At 34.0% G+C, this 16,144-nt stretch overlaps 1 protein-coding gene across 1 annotated transcript in view; it reads left to right on the top strand.

Annotated features, from left to right (window-relative positions):
• LOC131062434 (uncharacterized) overlaps positions 1 to 13,650 on the top strand; it is an 85,458-nt gene extending 71,808 nt beyond the window's left edge. The window contains exons 4-5 of the mRNA XM_057996098.2: positions 853 to 991; positions 13,210 to 13,650. Of these exons, the coding sequence (XP_057852081.2) occupies positions 853 to 991; positions 13,210 to 13,353 (283 nt within the window). The 3' untranslated portion in view covers positions 13,354 to 13,650. The remainder of the gene's footprint in view (positions 1 to 852; positions 992 to 13,209) is intronic.
• Positions 13,651 to 16,144: the final 2,494 nt, after the last annotated feature.

Raw genomic sequence — 16,144 nt, 5'->3', positions numbered from 1 at the left:
AACATGTAAAATTGTAAATGACATTTTCTTTCCTTGTCATATTCTTCACCAGGGGGAGAATAATAATCTAGCAAGGAAAGTTGACTTGTATTCTCTGTTCAGTTTTGTGTATTTTGCTTTACACACTCAAAGCCCTCTAATGCCATATTGGCTTGGTTGGTTACACATAGCAGTATATTTTTTTTAAAGGCTAATATCATGGCTTGTTGTTAGGGTAATTTAGTTCTTAAATTGATTTATGCCACCATGTGATTCATCCCCTTAACAATTGTATTTCACTGTGTTTTCCACCCAACATTTTGTGTAGTTCCATTCAAAATCTCTTTCTCTTGACATTTCTGATTTCTCTGTTCACAAGGTTTAAAATTTTTGTGAAGTCCCGCTTAAAGTTTTTTGCTTTGGCCCCACCAACCTTGACCAAGAATGACAATTCTGATTTGAAATTCCTTGCAGTCGTAGATTGCCTCCAATGTTACCAGTCTCATTACAATGGCACTCAAAGAACTAAGAAGGCTTCATATTAGATACGTACTTCAACATCAACATTTGGATGCAAATATAGTTTATCTTTAATAATTGAAGTTTATAATTTGGATGTTGCTCATGCATATATTGGGTATGATGGTGGGTTTCTGTGAAGTACTGAAATTGTTTGTCAGTTTCTTTGAAAGCAAGGCTGAATCTATGAATTTCATGCACAGTTTCTTTAAAAGAAAGGTTTAACCTATGAATCAGATGAGGCCCAAAACATGCTTTTTACACGATTGCTCTGAAAGCAGGTTATGAGATTATATTTCACAAAAGTTAATTGTATCTCAGCTGTAATCAGTTGATTTTCTGTTGAGATTGCAGGTATTTGGATGCCAAAAAGAAAAAGCATAAGAAAGCAAAGAGTGATGACGATACAGACTTTCCCCAGCACGAGAAGATAAAGTTTGGAGAGGTTGTAAGTGCTCCGCCAAAACTGGAGTTTCCAAAGAAGGCCACTGCAGTATGTATTAACCGTTTTTATATCATGTTCTAGTTTTCTGCAAACTTAATGGCCAGGCTTGATTAGATCTATGCATTGCTCAATCACTGGTTGTATTCTTTATGTTACTCTATTATTGGAAGCAGTATAGCTTTTCGGCCATTCATTCTTTCATTTCAACTATGGACCCCAATTATTCTTATTTATGACAAATTCCTTTTCTATCATTATTTTTTCATTCATTCATTTGATCTGTTGGCATTTTTTTGTATTTTTACATATGTTAAACCATATCTATACATCTGTATCGATATCTGGGTTAAACATACACACACGTGTTTGTGTTTGTGTGTGTGAGATCTGTGTACACATGTACATATACATATATACAGTTCATAGAGTAGCATTCATTTACATGGCGTCGACACATCATTTCAAAAGTATAAGTGGAATTCAATCGTTTTGGTTTAAGATGGAAAAAGTTGCACAAAAATTGTGAACTAAAAAACAATGAACAATTCATAAAAACAAAGAAATAAACTAATTTTGTTATTTCATGTTAAATAGAGTGTATATGGATAAAAATAGATGCAATACATAATAAAACTGTTAATTTAAAAAAAATTCACAGGACTTTTAAAAATCTATTCTATGTTCATTTCAGAAGGTTTATTTAGAAAACAATTGCCTGTCCCTAAAATAGTCGGATGTGCTATAATGAAGCATGGTCTACTATTTTAGGGAAGTCCTCTGTTTTTTACCTAAACCTGCATTAGGGTAAAACTTAAATGAAATTTAACTTTTAAAAGAAATCTATTCAAAGTAAAAGAATATTTAGAATACATTAACAATAACCATAAAGCTGAAATTTTTTAGTTTGTCTTTTCTCTGTATTTTTCCTAAATTACCAGTCCTCATTTGGGTTGAAGGGATAGGTTGGTGGGTTCGGTCAAATTTTTTTTTTGGGTTGGGTTCATTTTGGTTTCGTCCATACAAAAACATATAAAAATCAGAAACATATACATATGTGCAGCAGTAAATAAGCTCAAAATACACCCCACACAGCATCTTATATTATATAATAAACAAAACTACCATATTAATAGTCAAATATTATTATATTGGTCAAACTTGAATGTCATGATATATATTAAAGTTTAAAAATAATAATGTCAACAGTCAGCCATCATTGATAAAAAATATATGGGTCTTCAAAAATATCATCATCACCATCCATATCAGCTGATGTCGGTAGTGCAACAAAGTGGGCAGTGGAAGCATGCAAGTCAGTATGCTCTCGCTTGATATACCACTTGTGTACCCTTCTTTGTAGCCACTTTGTTTGTGTGTAAGGAGCCACAAGTTTGAACACGCATACACCAAGTCCTTTGCCTTTTTTGAGGGTAGTCCATTGCGTTTATTGAGTGGATGAAGGAGTATGTGCTCCAATTCCTCTCAGATGTAGATTAACTAGCAACCTATTAAGACAAAATTAGAGTTACAAAATTTAAAAATATAAATTATAAAATTAAAATATAAATAAAACTTATAAGATAGAACAATTTTTTTATGAAAAAACTTGCGATAAAATTTTGATTGCAAGAGGTTGTAGGTGTGTGAATGGTTGGCCATGGAAGTACCACCAACTATGAGCATCGACAATATACTTGTCCCAAAGAGCATCAAGACCATAGATCCATGGATTCAACTCTCACTGCGTTCCATATGTCACAATCAATGAAGAGTCTATGAAGTGCTGCCTTGTACCCTTGACTGACTTCAGCATCTCTATGGGGCAACTCTCGTTGCCACATAAAGGAGCTCAACACTGTATTATTTGGGACACATTGCAAAGGAAATATGTAGTGGAGTAGTCATTTTGTTCCATTTCTCTTCAACAATTGTGTAATTGTTTGAAGAATTTTTATTCATGATCTTGCTCTTTTGCATTTATGATGATTTTCATCTTCTCAATTATTGAGTTGATGACATCATATACCTCATACAAACAAGGTCTATCCATGTTGGCATAACAGAGCATGCTCAATATGGGCTTAGTGAAACTGAGGACACTCAACACAATCCCACCAAATGTCATCTAGGATCACCTGCTTTTGCTCCCCTTGTATTGCTAGATTGCCTCCATATGGACCAATTTGGGCTGATGACCATGTTAGAAAGTGCCTCACGAACCTTCACAAGTTGTCTTAACACAATTGTGTTGGAGGCAAAAAGGGTCTCAACAATCTGTTTGAAACTCAAAAGTAAAAAAATATTAATTTACAAAAATTAAAATCAAAATAAAAAATTAAAAAGTTTTATTTTATGGTTAAAAGAAAGCTTCCACTCCAGTTCTTTCCAATAATCAATGAAGGACATTGGTCAAGTTTGGTTGTGACTCAGCTGCAATGAGTGTCAGTGAATAACTCTTTCAAACTAGAAATAGGAAATGCAGAGCGAAGGAAAAAAGAAAGGAGCGAATCTCTCTTTTCCTTACTCAAATCCCATATTTAGGGAGAGGGAAAGAAGAGAAAGGGCGTGGAAATAATCTTCCTACCCTTTTAATTTTGAAGAAAGTGCACAACCTGAACATAATCAGAAGTTATAAACATAAACTGCTCTCTTTGTCATGAGAGGGAAGCCTAAGCGAAGATAGCCTGTGACAAAGCATGCTGAGGAGAAGAAAATGAATTTGCAAATTGCCCCTTTTGTATTTATTTAAGACTGGTTTTTCTTGTTTAGCATACAATTACTGATGAACACTCCCAGCAAAGAAAATAAGATGATGGCTGCCAATGTCAGAAATAATCAAGGCAGCCATGTCAATATTTGTGCTGTAAAACCATAAGGACCCTCGTCACTGCCACGATAGATAAGCTCATGATAATCACAGCCCACACAGATAACTGATCTATAGTTTGGATTGTACTACTACTATCTGCCGAGTCAAACCTTAAGTCACGAGTTGGGCGAATTTTCTACGAGTTCAAGTGATTTTTTTCACTAGAATTGTGATGAGTTTTGACAGATAATCATGACTGAGTATTACTGTGAGTTACTTGGCAAGGTTTCTCTTGCAATTAGTTGCGAGTCCTGTGTTTCTAATCAGAGTTTTAAACTATGGTTTATATCCAATTCACCAAGATTTCATTTGGATCAAGGAATTTGTACTGGTGGACCTTTAAAACTGCATGTTAAGATGAGTTTTAGTCCACTTCCATATTAGTACTCTCATAGGATGCTAGTGCTTTGTCTATTGGAATACCCATTGTTGGAAAATTCGGACTCAGCAAAAACTTGACTCGGCAAAAAACTCGGCAACAAAAAAAATTGCTTCAATTCCTTTAAAAACACAATTTTTTTGCAAAATTCAAGGATGATGTTAGCAAACTTGTCATTGATGTCAAAAATTTGTAGACCAAACAAAAGTATTCATACACTGTTTGCATTTTACATACAGAAGTTATTGGATTGGGATTTATTTTACCAGTTTCCTCTGCTCATGTCAGGCATACAGAATGAGTTCCATTGAATGTTCTTCTTCTTCAAGTCGCTGATAAAAATGATCTGTGTATTGCATTGGGTTTAAAAGACTGTTCATTCTATCGTCAGGTTGCTTCAGACTGATATTTCTTGTGTTGAATGACTTTATTCTGCAATCGTTTTTGTATATACTTTATGGTTTTGTACAGGCAGATCTTCAGATTGTGTTTTTGTCTGAATCTGTGTAATGTTCGACATCTGTTAAATCAGTTATTGTCTTCAGCGAACTTATTATGTCAGAAAACTTCAGCCTTGTGTTTAGTGTATAAAGGAACGGTTATTAAGGCATTAGCTATAGACTTCAGTTATAACTGTTTTCAGTTGAAACAGTTTCCTGACAGCAAACTTCACTTTTATTATTTATATTTGCTGTTTTAAAGTTTTTGTCTGAAGCAATGACTTGATATATTCTTCTTAAGCGATAAGAACTTAGTTCTTTTTGTTAAAAAGTTGGTTGTAACTTCCAAGTTCCAACTATCAACTACTTCAGTTGTAACTGTGTGGTCAGTTACAAGCGGTTGGAAGTTGGAACTACCTTCTACCTGTCCAACCAATAGCAGTCATTACTCAAGAAAAACAAAGGACAATGTAAGTGTGTGAAGGGGGATCACTGAATAGAGACATATCATGCAAGCCTGATGAAAGAGTTGTGACTGTACATCATTGACAAGAAGTATTAAGGCTGATATGAAATGAGTAGTGTGTTTGATGAAGTGTATCAATTCTGATGCAAAAACAGTTTGTTAATCTGCAGATGTAAAAGAGAGTTTGTATCTTGTTTATACAGACAACTGAGTTTTTAAATCTGAGAGTGATAGTGAGTGATATTGTAAATTCTGAGAAATAATTTTGTAAATTCTGAAAGTGAGTCTATTCTGTCTGACTCCTATCTGTCATATTTTTGAGATAGATGTTTTGTATCACATCTGCAAATTAAAAGGTCTGAAAAGACAAAAAGATTTGTGATATCCGGAACGTTGGTGCCTCAAGGATGCTGAGTTGGTGCTCAGTCTGAAGAAGTTGGTGCTTCAGTTGGAGTTAGTGCTCTCAAGCAAGGGATTTGGTGATTCCTTAGAGTTGGTGCTCTTAAAGCATTGTACACAAGTTTATTCGTGAGGCTGGAGTAGGACAGTAGATCCTAGCAGCATTTCTCACTGTGGTTTTTCCCATCCTGAGTTTTCCATGTACATCAGGTGTTGAAGTTACTTTGTGTGATTTGCTCTCTTTTCATTTCAGTTTTTATATTTATCATTATCAAAGTTTTAATTGTTTAAGGATTCAAAATTTATATCTTCTATTGATTCACCCGCCCCCTCCCTTCCCTGCCTCTCGACCCCACCCTCCCCTTCCCTACCCTCCCCCTCTTTTCATTTCAGTTTTTTATATTTATCATTATCAAAGTTTTAATTGTTTAAGGATTCAAAATTTATATCTTCTACTGATTCATCCGCTCCCCCACCACCCCTCTCAGTAAAAGAATTGTGTTCTACAGAGGGAGATATATCCAAGGAGTCCATAAATGAATACAAAAGTGTTTTCTATTAAATGTTATTCATTTGAATACAAATTGAGTACAAAATTGCATCATGATGTGAAATGTTGATGCAATAGTATCTGACAACTATAATAAATTAATGATGATTGCTTTTGAGAATCATCATTATAATTTTTAAATTGCATATTACAACATTTGACATTTTCCTCTTCCCTAGTCTAGTGAAAACCTGGGGAGGTTCTAATCTTTGCACTCTGTCATAGCTCCTCACTTAACATTGAAGGATGTGTTTGTGGCTCTTTTTTGACTGAATCAATGAACATCTCTAATTCGTTGTCTACCTTTCTTGTGTGAGGTTGAAGGTTGTATTATATTTTATAATAGTAATAATGGCATTTGAATTTTGACACTCATAGTATGATATTTCATCATTGATCAATGATATTATGATAGTGATAAAGATTCTACCTTTCTTGTGTGAGGTTGAAGGTTGTATTATATTTTATAATAGTAATAATGGCATTTGAATTTTGACACTCATAGTATGATACTTCATCATTGATCAATGATATTATGATAGTGATAAAGATAATTGTCTAAGCTATCGATTTTGGTCTCCACTCCCAAATCCACTCATCATAATCAAATTTCTTATATGTGAAGAGATCTTAATAACTAGTGGGGCTCTAGGAGCAACGTCCCCATCGAGGTCAAGGGGCAGCATCTCTGGCACATTCTGTGTGTTATGAAGAATATTTTCTCTCCAATTGTTATGTGACGAAGCATGAGAAGTGTTCATGCATAGGGCAAAATTGTGACTTTTTTGACTATTTTCATTATTTTTCGTGTTTTGCGTTTTAATGTTTGGCAATTTTCTTTTGTCAAACTCGCTGATTTTTTGGAGAGTACTTGCCAAAATCTCAGTAAGTTATTTGGCAAGCAAACATGGGAAAAACTCGCTTTGTATTTTACTCGGTGAGTATGCCATCTTTGTAATGTGTTAGTCTTTATCAAGATTTTATGTATGGTTGTCTTCATCCATTTAATTTCCACCATATTTCTCACAAACAATAAAACTACTCATTTGGCCCTTCATCTAGACTTGAATATTAGTCCTCTCAATCCTGACTTGTAGAGGCAAGGCTTGATTTTGAATTATTAGATTGTTTTTAGGGTATGTATTTTACTGCTAGATGAAGATGTCCGATTGGATGTCCATGGTGTTTCAGGTCGTTTTGCATAAAATTCCTTATGGTCCATTTTTTGAACTTTCATCTATTTAATTTTCTGTGTATACAACTCTGCCAATCTGTACATTCTTTTTTTCCTGATTGTACTATGGAGTTTTGAAACTTCTAAGTGATGTATTGCATAGTCTATGTTGCCTCAATATTTTCACGTGTGTGAATTCAATTTCAAAATTATTAAGTTTACCAATGTATTTTCCTGTGTGTGTACTCTGCATATCAAGGCCAACTTATCAGCTTTGTCACTTGTTGCTTGATTAATCCGTGTTTCTAAATTGAAAAAATGCAAAAATAAATATTTGCAGCCACTTCTTTGTTGCTTCTTACTTCTGTTTCCTCTTATGAGTGCCATTAAAGTTCACTACACAGAAGCTTATTACACAGGATGATATACCATGTCAACACTTTAAAAACTAGTAGTCTACCTTTTGTGGTGAGACCTATGGAGAGAACAGATTCTTAAAAAGGGATTTTGTATTGTTTTAGGTGAATCTTCTGATAAAATGAACAATGGAAGTTGTCTGATAGACATGCCTTGCAGTTTGTGTCTCCGTTTTTCATATCATTGCACTAGGTTGATGTTGGTTTCTGGTGACATTATTGGCTATGGTTGGGTGAAGATTTCTATATTACTCGTCCTCAAGTTGACATGTATTTCGAGGAAGACACAATTATAATTCTGTATCTTATTTCTGTTATGAGTAAAAGTCTTGTTAGTAGAAGCATCATTGTTATACTGCATTGTTTTCCTTACGAGGTTAGAAGATTGTTCTCTCTTGAAGAATCTTTTTCTAAGAACATTTTTCCTAAATAGTTTTTGCATTAATGATTTTTGTTATAGTGTTGTGTATTCAAGACATGGTTTAATGCTGCATATGCTGTCTTTCTTTCCCGTAAAGCATAATCACAGACTGGATAGGCTGAGACAAATCAACAGAAACAGGGGATTCCGTATTTGCAGCAGATAGGTGAAAATTTATCGACATGAAATGGACCAAAGCAAAGCAATGCAAGAGGCAGGAACCATAGTCACAAGACTCAGTCTCGTCTCAGACTTGGACTTGGTGCCTGGACTCGGAAAATTGAAGAAACCAAGAAATATAGAGAGTTTGAAGGATTTAAAATTTGCTTCATGCCCCCTTTAATGAGTAAACTCTAAAGACACAATAAAGTTAACTAAGTAAAAGCTACTCTGACCATATATACAAGTATACATCAATTACATAAATATAAAAATGAATTCTAATTTTTAGCTTGAAGTAAACAACATTCTTAGATATATAAATTTAAAATTATAAATATTGTCAAATGTATTCAAATCTAATACATTATGAAATTCATGGCATCAAAATAAATATCAGAACTAAAAATTTAAAATACAAGTCTATGGCTCAAAGGAGCCTGCATCAGTAGTCTAACATCATGGCAAGTCCTGCATTGGCATCTAAGATAGGTCTTGGATGATGACACAGCCTTGATATCTGCCTGTGTCTTAGTGACACTAACATCCAAGGGGTCTCCTCGTGCTCTATCCTCCTCTTCTGCCATTGGTATTGCCTTTGCCTCTCAATCCATCTGATCAACCCATGCAGGGTACTCATCATTGAAGAAATGATTGTCAACCTCGGTGATTCAGTCTGATTGTGGATCAACATCCTCTAGATTGATAACAGATAAGTCAACACCCAATATTTGTTTGTGATCGAGACAAATGTTTTTTTAAGGGTGTAAGATATGATTTTAATTGTTTTTGTTTATATTTTCTTTGTTATCTTTTTTTTTTAACTTTTTCTTTCCCTAGCTGCGACTGTCTCTAGTTTGTGAACAAGCACAACTACGGTATTTAAGTCTAAGGGGGTCACCTATACACCCAAAAGATATATTGCACATATACACTCAAAAGATAGATTGCACTCGCAATATAGAAAAATGGAGGAAATACTTATTCAAGAGATGTGAAAATATCCTTTTTACTCATTTTGATAATGAAAATATGATTGGTTACACAAACAGCCCTTATTTACAATAATGAATAAAATGAATGCTACCTACATAAACATATTGACTAGATACAATGAACCTACCAATAGCTTCTTAGATAAGCCACCTATCACATTGAGAGTAATAACAAGTTATCCCTATCAAAGATCTACTTACTAACATTTATATAAATACTATCTTCAGATAGAATATGAGCTTTAAAATGAAATAGCATATTCACATTGCATAACAAAATATGTTTCATTTAGTAATACAACATGCCCTCGGGAATTTTTGTCCCAAAATTGAGGATCAATGGAAACTCCCTTGCACATGTTTTGTTTCTTTTCCCTTTGCTTGAAGTTGATCACTTGCAACTTCTTGAATGGGTAAGAGCCTCGATCATGGTCTATTTTGATGAACTAAATGAAATTATTCACTATACTTTGAGGTGGATCCTCAAGGGCATCATATGGATCTATGTAGTTGTTGACCAAGCCATCATAAACCACCTTTAATGTATGACCTCAATCACCATCTACATAAATATGTAATATGGATTATGGAAGATTCAAGCTCAAATTTGTGATGTCCTAGGCTAAAACAATAATGCAAATCCAATTCTTAACCTTCCACAAACACATTATTTCAATCACAACATTAGATTAAAATAACTGTTCACTCAAATCTTAGACAAACTTAGATTAAAATAAGTTAAATAACTGTTTATGCATCAGCAGTAGCACTACATTTCAAACAACTACTGACAAAAAAAACTCCTGATCTTCTTATTATAATGTACAACAAATAACAGGTGTATATCTTGATCTCTTTCTTACTACAATAGTTGTTGTATTACATTCAAATAGTTCTGCAATATCAGTAACTACAACAACGATTCATACCAACAACAATGGCAAATCAGATCAATACAATGCGGATGGAGTTTTTGTCCATTGAAACTCAAATACGAACTTTGTATGAGATAGTCCTCCAAAATCACTAGGGTTTTCATCCTAGGATTCCCATGCTCAAACACAAGTGCTCAAATGAATACTAAAAGGAATTTGAATAAGTGTAGATGATCTTTTGGATGAAAGCATTCGCTCTTTAATATCCTCCACAAATAGGACAGATTGGCCACCATGTGCACCAATAACTTCAAGTTTGAACGATTTTCATGGGCAGTAAAGATTCCACTTTGGAAACACAAAAAATAAACTATGTGGAACAACACAGGTTGGGAATATAGACATAGGAAAAGATATTAGGGATTGAGGGTCAGCCATATTATAAGATTCAAAATATAGGATGAAGCGTTGGGGTTTGAGCAACTGGCATGATAGGATGGAGAAGTCCGACAAATACAATGATGAAGTGCGGAACAGACGGAAGACATGACATGATGGAGAAGTTAGAAACTCTGATAGGAAGAATGGAAGAGTGTAGTTGGAAGAAGGCAACACTCAAGAAGGGAAAATACACAATAGATGGAAACGAGGAAGACACAAGCACAGACCTAATATGTATAGACTTTGATTGATTGGAAATGAGACGTGACAAAATGTCTCTTTAGTCACTTCCTGTTCTTTGTAAAGATCCTCTTTGCAAAGCCCTTGTGGTGGTTCTTGGGCTTCATAAGGATTGCCATCTGATCCTACTTTTGTTTCAATCTTACATGTGGATCTTCACCCTAGCAAATTTACTTCATCTTCATGGGGATATTCGTTTCGTGTATTGAACCTCTTTTTCAAGCCGACCAAGTAGGGAATTGTCTTTTTGGTTCAACTCTTAACAACACTTATTCTTTTGGCTTCGTTACTGATTCCAGTACCTTTACCCGTCACCTACTGAAATTGATTCTTTTTGATGCTTGCTAAACTTGGGTTTTAAGTGTTTAACTTTAAATAATGGAAGAACTTAAAACAGTTGGCATGTTCTGGCTGTTTAACTGGGGAGAGGGCCTCAAATAAAGAACAATTTGCTGTGTTTTTACCGTAAGCCATAAATGATAGTAAACTTTTAGACCTTTGTTATCTCCTAGAACTTCATGCAAAACTATGAAAAAAATATTCATTTGAAAGCATACACAGAAAATGCATCTAAATTGGATGCTTGAACTAAAAATTATACACCATTGAAATCAGGGTGCCAGAAGTTGCAGTTTTTTTAGGTGATATAAAAACTTTGGCTATATCTCTCTATACAACTTTGCAATTAATGAATTTGTACTTGTTGCATGTGTCTCTAAGTTTGCCTTTATTTAGCCAAAAGTTATGCTCTCCTCAATATGGGTCCCTTCCATCCCTAGAGATCACATACTAGCTCAAATACCTGTACCATACTTAGAGCAATACTACATACAACTACACAAACTTAAACAATGGGAACACATGCACACCCCAATGATGATTGCACCTACAATTCCTGAAAGATGGAGGAAATGCTTTTCTAAAATATGTGAAAATAGGATTTGATCACATAGAGGGGCAGTAAACCCTTTTCTATAATAAAGTGGTAGCTTCTCACACAAATGCCCTACATAATAATATTGACTAGATGCAGGGAACCTACAGGTAACTTCTTAGATAATCTACCTATACAATTGCTTTGAGAGTAGTGATCACCTGCCTCTATTGATTGTCTCCTAATACCACTATCCACCACCACATTCATAAATAACATCATGTGACAAAATATAACTATAAGCCTCATAATAAAATAGCTCATTTACATTACATACAAAATATGTTATGTTTAAGAACACAATAGACAATTATAAAATCAACTTGCATTTTTGAAGCTGTTTATTCTAGGTTTTCAAGTTACTCTTGGGGTCATATCTGGGGTCTATAATTTCAATTACAACCTGAGTAATTACCATTCACTGATCTGATATTTAATCGTAACAGCATTTTCAGTTTATGATTAGCAGATTATCATGCAAGCTTACATGTGTAAACTGCTAATAAACTCCGGTGATTGCTCAATGTGATCAAGACTTAGTTATAACGTAGGATTCTTACCACTAAGATATAGGAGGAATCATTTGTGGAGTTTCTGAGGAATGAAAATGGAAGTGGTCCCTGCATTTTGCATATAATCTATTGGGATGATGAAATATTTCTTGGGTTCAATGTTTTAAATTATCTCAATCTGATTGGGTCATTTGTACAATCGCTATGAAAAGGTACAATGGGATGGATTAATGAATTGGCATGATTCAAAATTCTGATGTACAAATAATGAAACTAGGAATCTTCTTAATCCCACTCTAGCTCTTTGACAAGCACAACACAGTGCAACACAGGCTCTTTGTTAATGAGTTGGTTTGAAATTTGGCTGAGGAAGGCACCAAGACATACGTCAAGGTTAGTTCTCTTCATCGACTATGTTTGTAGCTTAATCTGAAAGCTTGCTTATTCAAATAGGTTACACATTCTACTATGATTTTTGAGTTGTATTATCACCATTAATTTCAAATTCTTTTGTAACTGGATGTATTTACAAGTCCCATTGACATACATTCATTTCTTGTGGTCATTAATGTAATTTATGTCTTCCTTTTTAACATCAAAAGCATATATGACAAGGTCCATTCTACCTGAATGATAAGTGATGTATGAAATCCATTTTGTCCATGCAAAGCCAGAGAATGCATATTCTGTGCTCTTTCTCAAGATAGAATGGTTGAGCGAACAATTTGTACCATGCATAAGAATCGGTTTTGTATTAGTACACTCCTGTTACATCAAATTCTTTTTAATTATTATACAATTTGACTGGTTTGCTATCTTGTTTTTTTTTGTTACCTGTTTGCCTGAATGTTGAACCTGAGATTCTGTTAATAACTTAGTTACATCTTTGGACAAGATTTGATTTTCAGTTTCATTTATGAGCTTGTTTTGTTCCATTGTTTTCTACTAAATTGATTACTTGCTTGTTTCCTCCTTGTGTTTTGTCAATTTAAACAGGAAATCAAAATACGCCAAGATGTCTCACAAGAGAGGCTTCGATTACAGGCTATTGAAAACTATAGGCAGCGCAAAGGGTGGACTTCCAGGCCTGGAAGTCATGCTCCACCTATAGAAATAACTGGGTTATTATCAGAAGCATAAAGAAAGACAAATTTATGTGCTCTTTGTGGAAATGTTTTTGGTAACACCTCGTTTCTAGAGATCGAAGATCTAATCTGTTTATATAGAGTTGTTTATTGCTCTGGCTGCTGTTACAAGTGTGCATTATTCAATAGTTCAGTATAAAATAAAAAATTGAAATTAGTATACTTTTCTCCAGCAGATGAATTCCTTTTTAAGTAACTGAAGTGACGCTTCTGTGTATTTTAATTGCTTTTGTATAAACAGGCCAAGGATGTACATTTGATTCCAAGTCCTTCAGAAATCTCTTTGCAGATATTTTATTGTTAGCATATCCATGGGCAGAGAAAATCTGTTTCATATTTTACTTACAAGGTGTTCCACTATTTTGCAGTATAGCAATCGTGAAATTGGTGTCTTATTTCCTTACAGACAAGGAATCACAATAGGAACATGTGTTTTAAACAGCTTAATTAATGGTTCTGTTTAATTATTTGTCTTTACAGACACGCTGAGGGTGTAGTACCATTTGCGATTTTGAAGTCCAGTTGTTACATTTGTTTGCTTATTTTATGTTTCAGCCTTAAAGTAATTTACTGATATAAGTCAGTAGATTAATAGCTGCATAACTGATTAGTCTTCTCATAGTCAATGATTCCTTCCCGTATGCCATATTGACAAATACATTGCTCCACAGTGATAGTCATCTGATGACAAAACACATGCCAATAATTTTAAATATGATAATTCCTTTATACAAGCCACAAAACATTAATAACTAAACGGATGCAGGACGATGAACATTGCCAAGTTAGGCTCAAGCATAAGCATCCATTTACATTCTTTACCATTAGTCATCCTATGTAATCCATCGAAGCCCAGACAACAGTGCCGTAATCTAAGACTCATACATTCTTCTCTGTAGATAGCTTGTAATATATCATTTCCCGACAAGTTACAGTGATTGACATTCAACCAAATCTTATGCCCACGACTTAGTATCACTGTAAAATTGAAAATCCATCTTGAAGTCTAGCAAGTGCATTTTCTAATGGATTTTCTGTCCAACCTAACTAAACTCTAAATTATATTCTTACATCCATAACTTGTTAAAGTTTGGATCAGATTTGATATGTGAGTAGTTTTAAATTTATTTCTATTACTTGTTTCACAACTAAGCTATATGACAATGAACTCTAGGTTGCTGCATATGTGAAGAGAACACAACTTAATTCATGAAGTATTTGCTGGACTGCAAATGAAGGAGATCGATGTCTTATTGGCTTGCACTTTCGATTTCTGTACTTACCTTTTAGAATCGAACTCTATCGTGTTATATATATCATGGTACAGGCATGTCGATGAATTGACATGCCTCTACGTACGTGGAGACATGTTGATGAATAGACATGCTTCCACATACGTGGAGACATGTCTCTTCATTGAGATGCCTCTCTGCATATCGATTCATGTAACCGTTTAGCAAGATAACGATTCTCATAATCGTTTGTTATTTTATTAACAGCAAGTAACAATTCACATAATCGTTTTGATATGGAGATTGACCATAGTCGATACAAGCAGTGATGAATAATATCGAACTATTTAATGTGGATAATCTATTTATATTGATCATTCCATTTGATCAATATAATCAATACTTATGATCATTTAGTAATTCGGTGCTCATATTCAATTTGGTATAAACAATGTGATTAATATAATCGATATTACTTATCAATTCAACATGAATTTAATCTCAATGATTTATCAACAGCGTGATTAATGATTTAATATTTCAATCATAAATTATGTATATATAAATATTCATATATATAGTAATAATAAGAACACTTATTATTATTACATATATTAATATGTATATATTCATATTAACAAATCATTAATCATACCGATGATAGAATCAGCATTATTTATACATATGATTTGATGAGATTACTCCGATCGAAGCTATAAATCATCAACACTCCCTCTTAGGTAGTGAGGAGGATTACAAGGTACTCATAGTAGAACTACACAGTGTAGTAGATATCATTATATGATATCAGGAGCAATGGTCTACAAATATCAACACTTATGATACTCACCAAAAGCTCACCATATCCATTATAGTATGTGCACTAGCATCAACCATATGATGCCTACCATAAGGATATAGAAGATCGTGGTATGCCCACAAATATTAAGCACTTAATATCCACCATGACATATCTCAACAATCCAACCTATAGATATCAACCTTATGATATACAGTTGAAATTGTTTTAAGCGATATGAACTATCATGACATGTTCACAGATATCAACCATATGATATCTATCATGATAGACTGTAGAGTTATTGTAAGGTCGTCACCTTCCAATAACTACTAGAAGTACACGTGATTATCATTCATAAGTTGTCACTTCTTAATGATACGCACAGGTGCCCATAAAGTCATGTAATGACAAAAGGAGTTTATATCAAACATCTTTAGAATATATTAGTACAATAATAACGTAGACACTCAAACTCAGAATTTACATTTCAGTCATACCAAGCTTACCTCTGAAGTGTTCTACCTTTGTTTTGGCTAGAGGCTTGGTGTGAATGTTTGTTGTTTGATCCTCAGTACTAATATACCTCAATTGAATTACCTTTCTCTCCACCATGTCTCTAACATAGTGATAAGATATTTCAATATGTTTGGATTTGTCATGAAATACTGGATTTATTGAAAGTTTTATACAACTCTGGTTGTCACAGTGGATGATGGTAGGATCTAAGGATTGTCCAAACAATCCTACAAGGA

The sequence above is a fragment of the Cryptomeria japonica genome, chromosome 5 (genome assembly GCF_030272615.1).
Source record: "Cryptomeria japonica chromosome 5, Sugi_1.0, whole genome shotgun sequence".
NCBI classification, from domain to species: domain Eukaryota; kingdom Viridiplantae; phylum Streptophyta; class Pinopsida; order Cupressales; family Cupressaceae; genus Cryptomeria; species Cryptomeria japonica.
Note: the sequence above shows the minus strand (reverse complement) of the source record. Positions and strands in the feature narration are given on the sequence as shown.